The sequence below is a fragment of the Glycine soja genome, chromosome 6 (assembly GCF_004193775.1).
Source record: "Glycine soja cultivar W05 chromosome 6, ASM419377v2, whole genome shotgun sequence".
In the NCBI taxonomy this organism is placed as follows: domain Eukaryota; kingdom Viridiplantae; phylum Streptophyta; class Magnoliopsida; order Fabales; family Fabaceae; genus Glycine; species Glycine soja.
In genome coordinates this window covers 9,237,554-9,256,119 of record NC_041007.1, presented here as the reverse complement: position 1 = coordinate 9,256,119, position 18,566 = coordinate 9,237,554, and the positions used below count along the sequence as shown (strand labels likewise).

At 29.4% G+C, this 18,566-nt stretch overlaps 1 protein-coding gene and 1 pseudogene across 1 annotated transcript; one reads left to right on the top strand and one right to left on the bottom strand.

Moving 5' to 3' along the window:
• The first annotated feature begins 284 nt into the window (after window positions 1–284).
• On the top strand, window positions 285–2,175 carry LOC114415412 (uncharacterized protein At4g08330, chloroplastic-like). The gene is made up of 2 exons (XM_028380086.1): window positions 285–464; window positions 1,393–2,175. The coding sequence occupies exons 1-2, from the start codon at window positions 364–366 to the stop codon at window positions 1,796–1,798; spliced, it is 507 nt and encodes a 168-aa protein (XP_028235887.1). The 5' UTR covers window positions 285–363; the 3' UTR covers window positions 1,799–2,175.
• Window positions 2,176–7,143: 4,968 nt separating this feature from the next.
• Window positions 7,144–9,280, bottom strand: LOC114415411 (annotated as a pseudogene).
• Between the last annotated feature and the right edge of the window lie 9,286 nt (window positions 9,281–18,566).

Below are 18,566 nucleotides of genomic sequence, written 5' to 3'. Positions count from 1 at the left end.
GTTATAAGATCTTTAATATATCATTAAAACAACACAAGTGACTTAATAGGAGTGAATCACATGTCTTATAAAAAAATTATAATCTTAACTAATTAAAAATGATTTTAAATATAAATTTTAAAATAATTATTATAAACCATTTTATTATATAACAAATTATAAAAAGATAATTTAAATTGTTATTTAGTAGTAGTATTGCAGAGGAAGGAATGCCAAGATAGGAAGTGTGAAGTGGTTTGGGGACACGTACCAACAAGTACAAAACAAAACAATAACTTCCAACAAGGCAGTTTCTTTCCTTCTTCCTGTTATTAATTAACTAACGTGTGTGTGTCTGCCTCTTTCTCCTTCATTCATCTCAAAATGAAAAATTCCGTGTTTAACAACAAAGCACAAGTTCACCAAAATCGAACTTGCTCCTCCTATTCCTATTCCTACTCTTCTCAGAGGGATGTCTGCTACAGGTTCTTTCTCTCTCTTTCATTCCGCTTTTCTTTCCGTTTTTGCTTTTTTTAATTGAAATATGATTTTGCTTCTTTCCAAATGAAATAACCGACAGTACCATTTTTGGTGTTTCAGTGATTGAAAAACAGTGGCTAGTTGATTCTCCTTTCATATATAGTCCATCACATGCTTTTGGGTTAATATTTGTTTCCTTTGATGCCCCTATAGTTTTCTCAACTTATTTAATTACTGTGTAAAGTTTATGTGAAATTGGAATCGTATCTACTGGATCATGGCCTTTACCTGTGCTTTGTATGGTTTGGTTAGACCCATAAGTTGAAGGGTAACGCACTCAGATGCTATCTAATTCCCATTGATGGCCCTGTTTTCATGGATTTGGGTTGTTTATATTATATGTTTTAGTGCCCAGGGTATTTTGGGTTGAGAGTTTGATACTAATTTCTAACAGATATTCTTCCACATACATACACTTGAAGATTGAACTCTTGAATTCGTACTTAAGAGACATTGTTATTGGACAACTAAACTATGTTAGTTGGATTGTTTATTCTGAATCTCTATATCATTTGAACACAAGTACTATTCAGGGGCTTCATTTTAGGTGCCGTAAATGATATAATCTCTTCAAAAAGAAGAAAATTTTGATGTAATTCACCTATGTCACTATTTGGATTTTGAAAAGATAACCAGTCTCGGTGGACCTGTTTCTAAAACTGACTAAATGACCTTTTTTTGTTTTTAGAAAACTATAGTCAAATTGCCACAAGTAGTTGTAGTGTGTGCGCTACACCTTAGTTTAGAAAAGGAGGACAGGAGGTAGCTTCCTCTTCTGCTTTTCTTTCTTTCTTTTTAGTGTTTTGCCAATAGGAAGTTCTGTTTTTCTTAGTTTTCCCATTGCAACAATTACAACATCTCTAATTTATGCAGTTGTGGTACATGCGGGTATGAGCTTAACCTATCCTCCTCTAACCGGAATATATCATCCATCGGTTCAAAATATGGGAAATCCATAAAGCGAGGCATTATATCATTCCTCAACGTTGATGACAGCAGATTCACCCGCGCCGATGAAATTGAATTCGCCCCATATTTTTCAAAGCACAAGTGGGGTTTGTTCCGCCGAAAAACCAAGCTTCTTTGTCGCAAGTGTTGCAACCATATTGGATATGCCTACAACGATCGCACTTCATCATTTTTTCCCTTCGTATCAAACAGAACAGAACCATCACCACCCACCGAAGCATCAAATTCAAGTCCAATGAAATACGATATTCGCATTCGTGCTTTACAACCTTCATCTTCTCAAGAACATGGAATCACTGTGTTGGCTTAAAATTTCAAATACGCGGTAAAAAATTGTTATCACTAACTACAGGGAGGTTGTGATTTCATTTTTTTTTTTTTTTTATAGATTTGAAGTTCTGTTTTGGCAAGGGTGTTGTGTTCCCCTTTCCCTGTGTCTCAAGTGTGATTAATATACACTTGTATACTAAAAGTAGTAGCTGTGGAATTTTTGGAATGTTAAGTTAAATTTTGCAAAACAACGAAGATAGAAAGAATATTTATGGTGGTGCTACTTCGTAAATCAGAAGATATTATCTAGTTTTGAATAGTCAGATATCAGGAGTGGATTGCCCGGCCTCACAATGTATGAATATAATGTTAATATATAATCGTATATTGTATGGTATAATATTATTTTCAGCACAACTTTCAGTTCAATGTAAATAAGTGGATGTGTCTTATATAAAGTATAAACGCCCAAAAGTCAAAAACAACATAAGATTGTTTGGGGAATGATATCGCATTCATCTCAATTAAATTCTCAACTACAAAAAATGTAAAACTTAGCCTCGGTCAATAAGAGTATGTCTTGGTATCAAGGTCAATTTTTATAAACAAACATAAAAATCACGAGGCTAGTTTTATTGCTGGGGCAAATTGTCTTTGGACCTTCTTCACATATTCCTTTTTTATACAGAACTTGTGTAAGGGAGTTTAAACACCTTGAGTCAACTAATTTGACTCATAATGGATTCGAGTCAAATTAAACTAAAAATAACAAGAGTTTCATAATTATGACAAAAACTTAACCTGACTCACTTAATTCGTGGGTTAAATGGATTTAAGTTAGATTGATTCACCTAACTCAGTTAATTCATTAAAAATATAATATTATTATTTTAGGATAATTACAATTTTATTTTAGCATTTTGGAATTTGGATGATGAAATTTAGAATTAAATATTTTACTTGTTTAGTAATTAGTAACTTCAATTATGTATGTTGGTTTGATAATTTGGTATTTTTTTAATTTTAAGACTTTAATGTTGTTGAACTATGACTAATGTTTGGATGATTGAATTTTATTTTAAAACTATGATTTACTAACACTTTTAAATGATATTTATATATTTGAGACATTTAAATGACTACTTTAATGATAATATTATATTTAAATGTGTTATTTTATTTGAGACATTTGTCATCTTGCCTATTAATTATATTTGTATAATTGTATTTGAACTTGAAAGTTTTTATGTCACTTATTTCTTTTAAAAAAAAAGAAGACAATTGTTTTTAATTTTTTATTAATTTGGTGAGATAATCCATTAACTCGTGATAACTCAGATCGAATTGATATTTTTTTGACTTACTTAAACATGAGTTAAATTCACTCAACTCGTTTGTTTGGCAACCCATCAATCCACGTGGATTGGATTGACTGTTGTTCGCATGTTAACCTTCACATTTAAATCAATATCTCATAGACATTATTAATAAAAAAAAATGCCTACAATTTGCTCAGACTCAAAGTGAATATGAATCTTGAAATCTCTTTGTTTATTTGTGTTGGCAGGAAATAATTATAGGTTTAAGCAAGGTCAGAGATAAAAGAAAATATATTCAATAAAACGAAAATGTAAGTCAAAGTATCATTATTTGGTTTCGATCTCATTGCAGCTCCATGCCCATCTGTATGGACCCTAAGACAATTCCATCACTATGGGTCTATGGCCACATCTAGCACCATTTGCACATGTCCTTGTAGTTAATCAAATGCGTCTTAGATAAACACTTTCAATTCTTCACTCATTTTCTACAAAAATTAACTCGAGCTTACAATGCTTTTACAAGAAAATTTCCTCCAAGGTCAACATCATGAAAAGTACACCACAATCACCCCACTTTTATAAGGTAGTTTTTTTTAAAAAAAAAAGAAAAAATTAAGGAAAATTTTAAAAAAGCATTTTTAAGAGTTTTTCTTTTGCATTTCTTTATTGCAAAACTTAAGACTTAATAATACATTGTTAAAGAAATATTAATTTTTAAGAGTTTTTTTTTACACACGTGACAAGTTTTTTTAGGTGAGAAGTTGAGTTTGATCCCCTCAACTTCTATGTATAATTTTGTATTATTTTATTTTTCATGTTAAGAAGTGAGGTATAGAGAACTTGACTTCTAAATGTATAAACAAAAAACATTTACAAAATTACGTACATAAGTTAAGTTGAAGTCATCAAATCAGACTTCTCACTTGAAAAAAAAAAAACTCATGACATATGCACCCATAGTTGAAGAACGATGACATTTGAGAAAATAATATTTCAACCTATTACAATTTAAAAAAAAAAAGTTAAACAAGTATGCTCAAATAAAGATCAATAACAAAAAAATCACATATACAAAAACAAAAAATAATTTACACATAAATCCCAAACCTAATACCACTTGTAGTTTAATTATCCAATCTGAAATCAAGTAGCAAGAAATGGAGTGGAGACAAACATGACTCAGCCCAAATATGACATACCATCATATTCAAGCTAAATGCAAATACCTATTATTCCAAATATGCATGAAACAAACATGACTCAGCCCAACTGCAATGAATGGAATACGAATCAAAATCCAAAACAAATCTCAAATACAAATCAAAACCCCAAATCAAGATGAAAACCATTTTTTTTTTACCGCCCTTATCACTAGTACAAGGCACTATAAGCTCATATATTCAATCCATGCTTAGCCTATTTGCGTAACAATTAATGCAGTCTTATCTTTATATTTAATATAAAAAATACTAAAAAACGTAAAAAAAGAAGAAGAAGAAGAAGTAAAAACTGTTACGTATTTACTGATATTCTTTAGTTCCTTTATTCTATTTTTTTTGTAGTCTCTTGAGAAAACGAGTATCTGTTCTGTAAGACATATTCTTCTTGACATTCTAATAAAGGTATATGTACTTCATAATTCAAACTTATGCAGACGAGAATTTTGTGTTTTAAATTAGTTTTTTTTTGGCTAAAATGATTTACTATGTAACTAGTGTTAAAGAGTGATTTTCAAAAACACTCGGGGCATCGAGTTCCCACCTCACATTGTAAACACTTTGTTATTATATTTTAATTTTAGTATTAATATTAACTGCATATCTATGGAAACCAAAACATTACAAAGCTGGAAGTCGCACTCCAGGGTTTCACATCAAAGCTCCAACAACAATATTATTTACACACGATTTATATTTTATTTTTTTTCAAATAATAAAATGAGATAAATACACCTTCGGATATATTTAAAATAAATTATTTAACAGGGTCATCACTCATGAATGAGGTGGCAACAAAGGAGAGGCTCCATTTCACATGGGCTGTTAATGTTGTAAGCTTTGAAATGGAGAAAGTTAAAGCAATACAGGAAATACGTGACAATAGATGAATCAATAGGGACAGAGTGGAGGTTGTGAACAGAGGCCTATCTATTAAGATGTCCAGAGTCTAAATAGCCATAATTGATCTTTATAATATTTGGTTTATTGGTTACACTCTGCATATGGAAACTTCACTTTATTTTTTCCAAGGTTTGACAAACAAATTAAAGTGGCTTATTAAAGACATTTCGACTAAGGATCACTGGGAAGAGACCTTTATAATTGTAGGCTTAATTGTGGCCAAAGCAACTACTGTTCGGGGTACACAGTTGCTGTTCTACATATTGTCAATTTGTCATGGATGAGTTCACTTTATGAATAGTAAGAACTTTGAGCGGTCCATAGTTGCCACTCTCCTCTATTACTATCGCATATAAAACTATTTTTTATGCAATGCATTACACATAACACATTGATATATATACAAGAGGTCCAGAAGAGCACATGTGCACATGCAGACCTTCACAGGAAGAGACAACATCTCTCAAGCATATATACAAACACATGCATACGGATACACCATCCAGAAAAGAAAAATCAAGATGAGGAATTAAATGTGAAATTACTACGGTATGAGGATGTGAACATATAACCACTTTTTGGTTGAGAGACATATTATACATAAAATAAAGAAATTAATTTAAATACCTTAATATTGTATTATAAGGGCTAGAGGACCATTTTTTTTATAATAAAAAATTTAGGTGAATTGGATCCCAAAACTCATGAGAGTAAAAGCAGATAATGAGACTCAACGAGTGCTTACACATTACTTATAAATTATTCATAAACAAAATTTTCACGTTAATGGTGGGAATTGAACCTACATCCTTCTAAAATATAGATTCATTTCAAATTAATTGAACTAATATTTGTTGGTAGGAATAGAGTACTATGCAATCCATATATTTGGCCTATATCCTCAAGCCAATGTTTTGACATTGCATCTTAAGCTCACTCAAATATGAGGTACTAAACATTGATCATCAAAGGAGTAAAAAAGGAGTGTGTACAACCTCGATTTCTGAGTCATATTTTTTTTATTTCAGATTTTTAAGCCATGTGAAATTTGATTGGTGTATCACAACTGTGTAAATTTTTTTAGAAATAAGAATTAAACTTTAAAATGAATATGCACATATATTTGTCAATTGTGTATGCGCTGCCCTATCTTCATCTAAGCTTCTCTTTCATTTAGTTCACCAATTAAACCTAAACTCAGATGTCTTTGTTTGAAAGGCAGTGTATTAGTTCTTTGGTTGCAAGTGTCTAAGCCTCACTCAGGATAGAGCTAGTCATCACTCACCTCGCCGGGGCCCTTATATACCCTAATTAACGTAGTCATAAAGCAATAAATATATATGTTTGTGCAGCATTCTACAGAATAATTTCAATCATATAATTTTCCATGATCCAAATGGTGCCACATTTCCTCCATTTCCCTCATCTGATGGACTTGTTGATTTTTAGTGGGTGAGGATTCGATTGTGTCTTGTCATTTTCTTCTGCTCCGAACAAAGCTTTTTCCCCACAGCCCCTTCTAATGTTTTGTGGTCCTGATGTGGCTAATTCATGTCCCTACACCTAATGCCATCGATCACTTGGGGACAAATTGGTTTTGTGTAGGGCACCTATCACGCCATTAAGCAAATTATAAGGGCCTAATCGGACAAGCACACATGCACTATATGACTTGCGTGGGGAAAAAAAACATATGTGACCGTGGTTGATGATCATTGAGCAAATAATTTGCTAGTTAATTTTTTAAAAATTTGTTTACACTATTAGTATTATTTATAAAAAAGAACCCATTGAGTGCTATTTAGAAAATTGGGAAACAAGACATTCTCCCCCCTAAGACAACTATAAGACAAGTCCTGTAGCATATTGTTAAAGGGCCCTTATGCCTCATTGTTTCCCACTATGGGTACCTAACATGGGGAGTTTTTGGCAGTGCCTCAGTATGGAGAGTACTCAATAGTTCATCTTATCTTATTTTAAGTATAAATCTCAAAACCAAAGCAATTTCAACAAACCCTTTTACAGTCTGTACTGTCTATAGGCATCAAGAAATTAGAAACAAAAAAAAAAAATGAAATTACAAGAAGAACCCCATGATCCATCCCCCAAAGCAAAGAAAGCAAAGCACTAGTACCCTTTTTTTTCGTTTTTTGTAATCTAAAGCACATTTTTTAGATAGTAACAAAGCTAATTTTGACTCTACGAGTATGACTATGATATAACTTTACAGTGCACACTGCAAAGTGAGGACCAAAGGGCACAAATGGTTCCTTTATTTTTATTCCATGGTAGTTGTTTTTCTCTTTGTCAGAGTCCTCATCCAACCCTTTCTGACCTTCACTCCCTCCACCTTGGTGCCCACGTGGCACACACCACCGCTCTTCTTCCACCGAATGAGCTGGAGCATGTGTCCTATCCTCTTTCGCCACCTAAATGTGTCACGTGACTTCCCATGCTCTATCACGCTCTTGTTGTTGTCCTTGTTTTGATGGTTCCACGACGACACCTTCTTTGACACTGTGCTCTTTTCCCACGATGCCACCCCATTCTCTTCAAACTTGATTGAGATGAATGACTCTGCAAAGTTAAAGTCATTCCAGAATATCATTGTCACACTCCTATCGTAGCTACCAAGACCAAAAGATAAATAAAGGAAAATGCAATTCTTGAAAGAAAAAAAAAAACATCTACTTTACACTTTACTGTTGTGGCCTAAGGTTTGATTACTTTTTGGTATATACTTTAAATCATCTACTGTAGTATTCTTGCACAGTCGCACCTAACCAAAACTGCTCATTCTTGGTATATAGAACAAGGAAATAAATACGTACCAAATCCAGATAGTATAACTAGTGTATTGATAGACTAGTACGAGATTATTAGTTCGAGTTGGATTATTTATTCATAGTTTATAAAAAAAAATTAAGGTAGTACCCGTGTAATTGTTCTTCTTGTCTACTATGCTGCCGACGGATTTCATTGAACACGGATCGAAAATTAAACGTATTTGGCATTTTTTTTCACTGTACGGGGATACATATACACAAGTGAAAAATACAGATATAGCTATCATAAAGATGAATGACATTTTGCCAGATTAGTTATGCACCCTAATTCCACATCAAATCCATAGACCATAATCTTGCAAAATAATATTTGCAGTGTCATAATGCTCTTGGCGTTTGCATCTGACAGCCATATGCCACGCCAAGAGGAAAAAAAATGACACAACCGAAAGCCTTCACCTCCTTCTTCTGTCCTGTAGCACTCTTATCGTTGCAGCTAGCTACGCTTTTTGACCTTAATTTCTTAATCATCACATAATATAATCTTCCACATGAAGACACGCAAGCATGCACTGATAATTGATCTAAACCAATAATGAAAGCAATTCATGAACATTGAACACCAACCCACCCCCTACCCCAACCTCACCATGAACATTACAAGTGGAAAAATATCCCCCACTAGTGCAAAAAATTATAATCACACACCCCCAATCAATAAGCAAAAAACTTTCCTCTTTTTTTTAAATTGGAAGAAGGATAATAATTAAAAGAGAATTATAATTATAACTATAACTATAAGTATTATTCAACATTAGGTAGCTATTATAAGTAAAATAATATTGGTATGCATTATTACCTTCTGGACTGGGAGAGACATCATCATAGTCATAGTTGTTGTGGTGGGATTCTGGGCGAGTGAAGAGAGAACCAAAAGCAAAGATCTTGTGAATAGAAGAGGGTGGTTTTCTGTGTCTGGAACTAACTTGAAGCCTGTGTGAAGATTTAGACGAGGAAGAAGAACGGTTTTGGTGATGGTGACATTGTTTTGCAGCCAGTATGAGGAGCCTCTCATTCAAGCACAAGGGGCACACCCCAATAAGTACTTGTTTGGGGTGGAAACAGCAGAATGATTTATCTTCTCTGTATCCATTCCTAATATTCATATTCATGTTAATATTGTTGTATGTTGAGACTTGGGTGGGAATGAAGAAGGTGGAGTGAAGAAGACTGCAAGGAAGGAAAGTTGACACCCAATGGTGATGTGAACCAATTTAAAAAGGTGGAAGGAATTGTTGGGAATATATATGGTGGAAAAGTGAAACTAAATGGAAGATCATGAGCATGGCCCCACCACCACCTCATGGATGAATCTCAACAATGTATATTAGTGTTGTGTAGTGTAATGTAATTACTTACACTGGATTATGGATTCCTAGGTTCCAAAGTTCTTGTTTTGACAACTATTTGTGTAGTTTAACAGAGGATTCGATCTTAATTGACTTTTGAATATTAATATCATGTCAACAAGAAAAAAAATTCCTAGTTAATTAATTAACTCTTTTTTTCGTTAAAGATAAACTTTATCTCTTTCAAGGTTTTTAATCTTAAATCTACTTCATTATAATATTCTCCTTTATATCTTTTACAAAATATTCTCTTATGCTTATAACTGTAAAACTTATACCCAAATGAATTATTTATTTATTTAGTTACTTTTCAGAAAGTTTAAAAGTTAATTAAATAACAAATATGTTTTGTAAAATTGGTTAAAGGTGATACGAGAAAATTTCTATAATTGAGTTTATGAGTAAATTCAGATCATTTTTTTATTTTCTTTTCTTAGAAATTCTCCTATAATTTTTTTTTCTGAATAAAAGCTCTCCAAGATAATCTTACTGAATCATATCTAAATTTTAATTAATAATAAAAATATATTAAGAATACATAAAAAATATGTTTACAATATTTCATTATTTCGAGTTTAATATAACTTATGAGTTAAATTCATCTTGGATTGTCGGGCCCCAATATCTGTTAGTTGATTACATATTTTAGTTATTCCGTTTAGTAAAGATAACAACCGAAAACATTTTGTTCTATAAATATTTTTCTTGTCTTCTCAAGATCGAATTTTTATTAAAGGAAATTAATTATATCATATTTTTATTAGAAGATATCAAACAAAATCTAATAAATGATAAATATTTTTTTTATTCAACAAAAAACTATTTTCTCCTTTGATTTTGTCAGGTGAAAATTTTCTATATTAAAAATATTAGTAACACGTTATTTATATCCACCCCAGAATTTCTCGGTTTAGCTTCCCCCGCGTCCCCGTTCGTTGAATGCCTTCTCGGGTTGTGCTTTGTGTTTGAAGGAAAACTAAACAAACGTACACCAAATTGTTGGGCTATATATATGAAATTTTAACTTTAAAACAAATAAATGTTTGAAAAAAAATTCCTGTATTTCCCAAAATTTAATATAGCCTTGTTAGTGACAAGTTCGAAGGCCGTGGGTTTGAATAAAGCATGTATCAATGCAAATTAGAGCAGAGACTCTTTCGGTTCAGGTAGGTATGAATAATAAATGAAAAAATATTACCATTGTAAATGCACTTTCTTTTTTTAGGTAACATATAGTAGTTTATTATTTTTTTTTCAAAGTTATATTTTTTTAGTTCTTTAAATTTAAATTTATTTTGTTAAGTTCCTTAAATTCGCAAAATATTTTTTTTAGTCTTTTTACAAAGTGTGAATAAAAAAATAAAATATTGACAATTTTTATCATTTTTTGATCCTTAGAATTTAATTTTTTAAATTTTTAAGTATGATTTTTTACCATTTTAAATCATCAGAGTCAAATCAATAAAAAAATTAAATTAATTTTTAAAGTAATTAATAAGTTTTTAATTTTTTTACTAACTTAATTATAGCAATTTTAACCACCAAAAGCATATTTTAAAATAAAAAAAAATAGAAAATCAAATTTTGACAGTGAAAAATTATATATCTCTTATTTTATATATGACTTGCTAAAATAAATATTTTGTGAATTTTTTTTTAAAAAATAACTTTAAATTTAAAAACTAAAAAAAACTCAAATTTAAAGGACTAAATATTTTTACTAAAAGTAATATACTAGTATATAGTGTGAAAATGAGGGGTGCAAGCTTAGTTAAAAAATAATAGTTTAATAAAATGATTAATCATGCAGTTATTTGTTTTACATTATTAATCCTACATATAAATACGTTCTTAAAATTGTTTGTAAAATTTAATTAAAATGTATTATTGACTAAAAAAATTATATTATCATTCGATTACATATTTTCATACATGGTTAGATAGTTTATTTCTATAATATTAATTACTTGAAAGTTATATTAATTTAAAATATTTTTTAATTAATTAGCTGAAAAAAAAATTATACTATCAATGAAAATTAAATAAATGAATTACCAACATAGCCCCTATAATTGTAATAATTTATTAAATTGATCTATAAAATTACACATTGTCTACTTAATTCTTACTTAAACACTTAACTAGTTAACGTGTCAATTCAATATTTATACACTTTATTTAATTAATTGAATTAGATTCTTTAATTTTAACAATGTTAGATTACACCAATTAAATAAAAGAATTATCAACTGATGATGTACAATTTTAATGATTGATATGTCTTTTCTTAACTTAGAAACTAATTTGATTGATCATCATAATTTCAGAGAGACTGAATTGATTAATAATTCGTAATTTCAAAGATTATTTGACAATTTATTAATTTTATATACCAATTTAACTAATCTTCACAATTTTAATAAATAGATGATTCTCTCAAATTAAAATTTTCTATTGCTAGAATATAATAGAAAGCTGGTATGCGTTAGAGTTGTAGGATAGAGTTTAATTTTAATGTACAATAAACGTATTTGTTTACAGTAATAAGCGTATTCTTTTTATTACTTTCTACTTTTGTATCAACGTATTATTACATAATGAGTTTGACTAATTAATAATTACATAAAGTATCAAATTTACTAAATGACGTAGCAACACATTAGTGGATATAAGTATTATTTTGTTTTTGCACTGACAATTAATCGGAATGAAATTCATGATAGAAAATTATAATTAGTAGTCGTAATTCACAAAAAGAAATCTGAAAGTAGTTGTATTGTATTAATTCATGTAAATCATTTTATCCAAAAAGTAATGATATATAACTATTTTAAATATTCTACTAATATTTCTCATTTTCTTATCTCATATTACTCCTTTCTAGTGTTGAATAGAAGTTTCGGCCTTTGGAGGTTGCATTAAATTATTTCCTTATCCAAAAGGAAACACGAGGAATCTTCAACTAGTCCGGTGGGTGTGAGCTAGTGTGTGCCTTTTTTTAGAAAAAGTAGGAGTACATAGAGTAGATAAAAGCAATATTGTTTAATATAGTTTCTTTTTCTTTTTAAAAAAACTTTTTTTAAGAAAATATGTCTGTTTCAGAATTTTAAAATAATCATTAGCTGAATATTTTTAAATTTAATTAAAATCAAAATAATTTTAATGACTTTTAAAAAATCAGCTATGGTTTTTTTAAATTTTTTTTTTATGATTGTAAGCAACAATTTTTTTTCTTTTTTTCCCTAAAATATCTAAATATAATTACTATAGAGTATTATTTAAAATCAGAATTATATTTTTTTAGGTTATAATGACATTAGTGTGAAATCTCAATCAATTTTAGTGGAGTTTTTTTTTTCTAATCACTTTTTTCTTTCATTCACAATATTTCTGAACCTAAAACCTTAAGGAAAATAATCTAATATTATTCAAATCAACGATTTATTATTATGATATTTCTATATTTTTTAATATCTAACAAATTGTCCCTTAATTAATTAGCTTGTTTACTATCTTAAAAAAAATATGTTAATAAAATATGCTTTTTCTTTCACCGTTTTTTTAAAATAAGTAAAAGTCTAAAATAAGAATTACTTTCTCCTTGTGATTTTTATAATTCTAAAACTACGTATCTTTTATAGAAGATAATATATTTTTTTAGTATAGACTACATGCATTTTTTTACTTTATTGGAAATAATTATACTCAAGTTGTGTAGAATCATTATAGACAACAAATACATTTTATCTCTACATAGTTAATGCAATCATATACTTGAACTCAAAATTATTGGTTGAGCTAAAATAATTTCATGCTAATTAATACACATATTCAATGGTATAAAAAATAACTTTATTCAAATTAAAAACATTTATAATATATAATTATTTTGTTTAAACTTATTTATAGAAATAAGTATTTATTTTAATAAAATAATCAACATTCTGTTTTTTTAATGTGTTTATCTAAATTTTTTTGTAAAAAAATAATTTTTTATTTATTTTAAGAAAAAATTATATATTTCTTAAAAAAACACTTATATAAAAAATATTTATTTTTTTAAGTTTAAATAAACTCACCCAATGAGACTGTCTCTTTCAATTTGATTTTTTTTTTCTCACCCAAAACTCCAATACTATAATTTGTTTGTAATTGTTAAATGCTATTTTCATTTTGATAAACTTTTTTTACACTATTTTCAGCTAACACAATACCCCGATAAGCCAAATAAAACTAGTTCATGTTGGCCTAAGAAACAAGCAAGTCTAACAACACATAGCAAATCCCAAATATCATAAAACAGCAGCAAAAATCAAAATGAAGGAAACGTGATAATTACATATCATTCTGTAATCATGAGGGCTACATTACCATGCATGAAGGATCAATGAGCTATACATAGGAAGAATAATCCCACCTAAGGTATGCATCATCTCCAAGTTCAACTCCGAGTTATTAGTGCACTGAGATAATGAGATACAAATAAGATATAAGGTTGTGATTCAAATTTAATTGATTGACATTCTAATAAAATTATTAATTGGCATTTACCAATAGAAAAAAGACGAAGAGATATAAGAAGAGAAAAAACATTAAAAAATGTCATGATTCTTCTTATGTTTAGTCCTTAACAACAATCAATATTTCTACTTAAAACATATATGTCAAATAATTTATAACTTTCAACACTTTAATATATTGATTTTTGTTATCTAATTATGCGAACAAAATAAGAAGACTCTTTTATTATACAAAACTTCAATAGAACACATCAAATTATCTTATCTTAAATGTAATTCTGAGCCTTTTATTTTTTAAAATTCACAATTTTTGTTGCTTTATTTTAAGATAAAGACACTTCATCTCTTAATTTTGTAAAATTTATGATTTTGGTCCTTTTATCAAACTAAAAGTGTTGAACATGGATTAAACCAATAATATCATGTTACATTGCTAAATTTAGATCACATTAAGTTAATCTCTTACATGTCAATGTTTTAGAATGATCAAAATTATAGATTTTATAAAATTGAAGAACTAAATATTTTTATTTTAAAATAAGAGGATTAAAATTGTGAATTTTAAAAAATATAAGAACTAAATATTTTTATGTTAAAATACAGGGCCAAAATAAAAAAATTGAAAAAGAAAGACTAAAATTATATTTAATTATCTTCTACCCAGACAATGAAAATGATCATATAAACTTCAAGGATATTAAAATATACCACATATTCTTATGCCTTCTTTATTATTATTAAAATATATGGTTGGGCCGTTTTCAACTTGGCATAAATTATCTGTGGTCTCCACTCATGGGCTGTTGTAAAACAAATGCTATTTTCAATCCGTCCCCTTTTTTTCTTCATTTTTGCAAACATATTGAATTGAACGTGTTAAATTTGTGAGCTGATTAAAATTAAAAGAACAGGAATGTAATAATCAGACATTCAAATGCGTGTAAATTACTGCCTGGTACCTAGAAAACAGAAACTTGGACCATCGCACCGTCTAAATCAAGACCAACTTTAAAAATATATTGAAAAAAAACAACAAATTACAATTACACTCCCAAACTTTTATCAAATTACCTACAATATCATTTTTTAAAATTTTTCTACATCAACCATTCTTTAAATTTGAAAACATTACACTAATTTTCCTTCAAATCTTATACTAACACCTTCTCTTTACCAAAAAAAACCCTTATCAAATATACTAACACCTTCTACAAGAGAAATAAATATAGTGGTTAAAAAAGATGAAGGTGATTATATAATCCTACGAAATCTGAAGAGAGATTGTTATAATTTGATTTAATAATGAAGAGAAAAATAATAAAGTAAAGGATGGATAAGGTCAACATTTGCGACTGGCACTTGAATTTTGGGTATTAGAGCTTTGACAAGGTCAAAATAACTCATGCGGGTTCTTGGGCCATGCCCTGTCTCATTAACACCAAAGGCAGAAAACGTGTAATTTTACCATACTTTAAGTTAGTTTATTATATTTTTGTTTTGGGTCTAAAATTCTATTATATTGTTTGACCTTGATATGGAAAAGGTTGTAGTATTACCATGTGCAGAAAAGGTCTACTACAATAAACTTTTGTTAACCTAAGATAAATGCTATATTAATTGGTTAAAGAATTAAAATAAAAATAATTTTTAAAAATATTATTATATTTGCACAATAATTTTTAATAGAAATTTATATTATTAATTTATCAATTAATACCCTTAAAATATTGGTACATTGATTAACAATACTCTTAAACTATGTAAACTTTTATTCACTTATCAACCAATGACATAACTAGTGAAGTTAACAAGATATAGCATGGCAATTAAGCCAACATGTACAGTGACTGAAAAAGAGGAAACTATTTGTAAAAATGGCAATTCTTAAAGTCTGAAAAGTCACCGCGAACACCCAAATTTGCCTTCAGCAAAGGTGGGAAGTGGAAAGGGCAGAGATCAAAGCATTCAATTCGGTTTTGGATTGTCATGACTCATGACAAAAATTAAAGAAATGATAGATAAGTTAATAGTACTACTTGATGTATCATCCTCTTTTGCTAGTTGAATAAAACCAGTATTCTATTGGGAAAAAAAACTATTTATTCATGTCATTTAATTAATTCTTATTAAATAAGTGACATAGCTCACAGTCACATATAGCCCAGATCGAACAAAAGATTGTTTGTGCAAAAAATTCTTCATCCAATATAACGTGCCTGCGTGCAAACATGTGATATACACTGGTTAAGGAATTAGTATGATCGAATTTTCCTTTTAAAAGAAAAAGTATGATCGAATTTTCTTCTTCGTTATCTCTCTCCTTTTATGAAGCATGTGACAGACAAAAGACACGAGGAGATGGCCAGTAGATGCACTTGCTTCCTCTAGCATCAAATAATTTGTATATGATAATATTTTGCTGGTTACTTTTTAATTATAATAAATATTCTTTCACTAGTTCTTTTGAATAATTAAATAACACATAAACATTCAAACCTACGTACTTTTTTTTCAAAAAAAAAAAAAAACTTCTCAAATTAAAACTCCATGAAATAATGCAACATTGTATATTTGTAGTGAATAAAAGAGATACAGACATAACCCCTTTAGGTATACTTTAGCAAAAGAAAATAAAGGGGGAGGGAAAAGTATACACAAATTGAAGAAAAAAGGGAAAGCAGCATTGGATGGAAACAAACAAACTAATGGTCACATGGGAAGAAGATGCGGAGACTGTTTCTGATTTGGTTGGCTTCAAGTCATGCTCACATCATGGCCCAAAGTTGGATGTGGGTCTCCTTCAATTCATTCTCCCTTGCCTCCTTCCTTTTTAGTAGTTCTCATTCATTTTCAACTTGTGTTTCAATTAAAACACTTGGAATTGAATTTCAACACTGGTCTGTATAGAAAACTCTTATCCATAATTAACTTCTATTTTTTCCACACCAATTTGAAGGCTTGAAAGTAATACATACTTAACTCAATCATAACAACTTATTTATAGCTTAACCCGAAGGACTGAATATGTCAGTTTTCAGTTGCACTGCTAAATCAGATATTTGCATTAATTATTATATATTAAATAAATGTCAAGCTTTTCTAAAGAGAAAAAGAAAAAGGACAACTATAATGTGGTGGATGTGTATCAATCACTGCTAATCAGTTTCCTTTCATTGAGATAACCAGAGTCAATAAGGATATTGATATTTGAGAATAAAAAGGGAGAAATGATGCATGCAATATTCCAAGTTGGATGAAATACTTGAGAGACACATTGGATTGTCATAAGGTAGTAGTCCATTTTTTGGTAAGATGGGAGTGGCATGGTAGGGCATGCCATCTTTTGGAGTGGCATAAATGTTGTTACATACACAACCGTGAAAATGCTGTTTGTTTTAGTGGTGACACCTGACACGCCTCTCAAATGATATATCATCACTGGAAAAGAAAAAAAAAGGTAGTTTCAATCAATTGCATGGACAAGTACACTCCATTTGTAGTGACCGGAATAAAAAACAAATAGGCAAAAGACAGTTACCACTTCAACGAAATTTAAGTATAATTAGCCAAACATTATTAAAACTCATTGTTGACTCAATAAGTTATTAATGAAATTACATGATAATAACATTAATAAGTTATTTACTCAATAAGTTATTTTGATGTTGAATTGAAAAAAATAGTTTAAATTTTACTAAACAATAAAAGTGTTCCACACCTTTAAGTCTAGAAAGTAAGGAAAAATTTTAATAAAAATATTTTTTTTGTTGTTTTTTTGTACATAAAAGTTTTAAGTAAGAGGAGAGCCTCCTTAATTATTTTAAGCTCAGAGCATACCATCTACTTCAACTATAATTTAGAATAGTCCATAATCTATTAATGGCAAATTAACCTATTAACTTATTAGAGTAGAATTTATGTGAAAATAAAAAGTGATATTTGCATTAACTTATGGAAGTGTTCATAAATCATAATCAAAGGGGTGAAAGGAATTAGTCTCTTACAGCGTGACGTGACGAATCAATTTTCAATTTTTAGTTGGAAAAGATGTTCATTTAGTGTCTGATTTACTGATTGTGTCTTAAAGATGATTCTCTCCAAAAGAAGTGAGAAAAAAATGGAACTGTTAGTAGAACTGTTTCCAGATGAGCATTACTTGCAGAACCAAACAAAGAACCTCTAGTTACCAAGGAAAACTAAGCAAACAGTACAATAACGAAATAACTAGGACCAATTTCTCTCCTTCAGTCCTTCTAGACTACAGCTTGTGAAAATGAGCAGCATGCAGGTGCATTTTTAAGATCCATGCTTCATATATGGGCAAGTTTTACATGTACAAGCTTCTCGGATATCTGTTATTGATAAACAAGATCAAGATGAGTATAGTTTGAGGTTTAGACACAAAATCTCCAAGTTTGTTTAGAGTAGAAGTGGTTAGTAAACACAGCATATATGATACGTGGCAAGCAAATGGTGAGAGGTGAATCGGTAATCAGTAATCACACAGTTAAGTGAAATACTAAAGTTTATGGAGATAGTCCGAAATCTTACAGAAAGTCAAAAGTTCTTATAATAGTAGTTAAATAAATAAATAAATAAAAGTAGAATTTGACTAAGAATGAAAAAGTAATATTTTTTTCAATAACTCATG

Coding starts and splice junctions, on each gene's coding strand:
- LOC114415412 (XM_028380086.1), top strand. CDS start 364: ATGAAAAATTCCGTGTTTAACAACAAAGCACAAGTTCACCAAAATCGA. Junction 465..1,392: donor CAGAGGGATGTCTGCTACAG/GTTCTTTCTCTC, acceptor TAATTTATGCAG/TTGTGGTACATGCGGGTATG.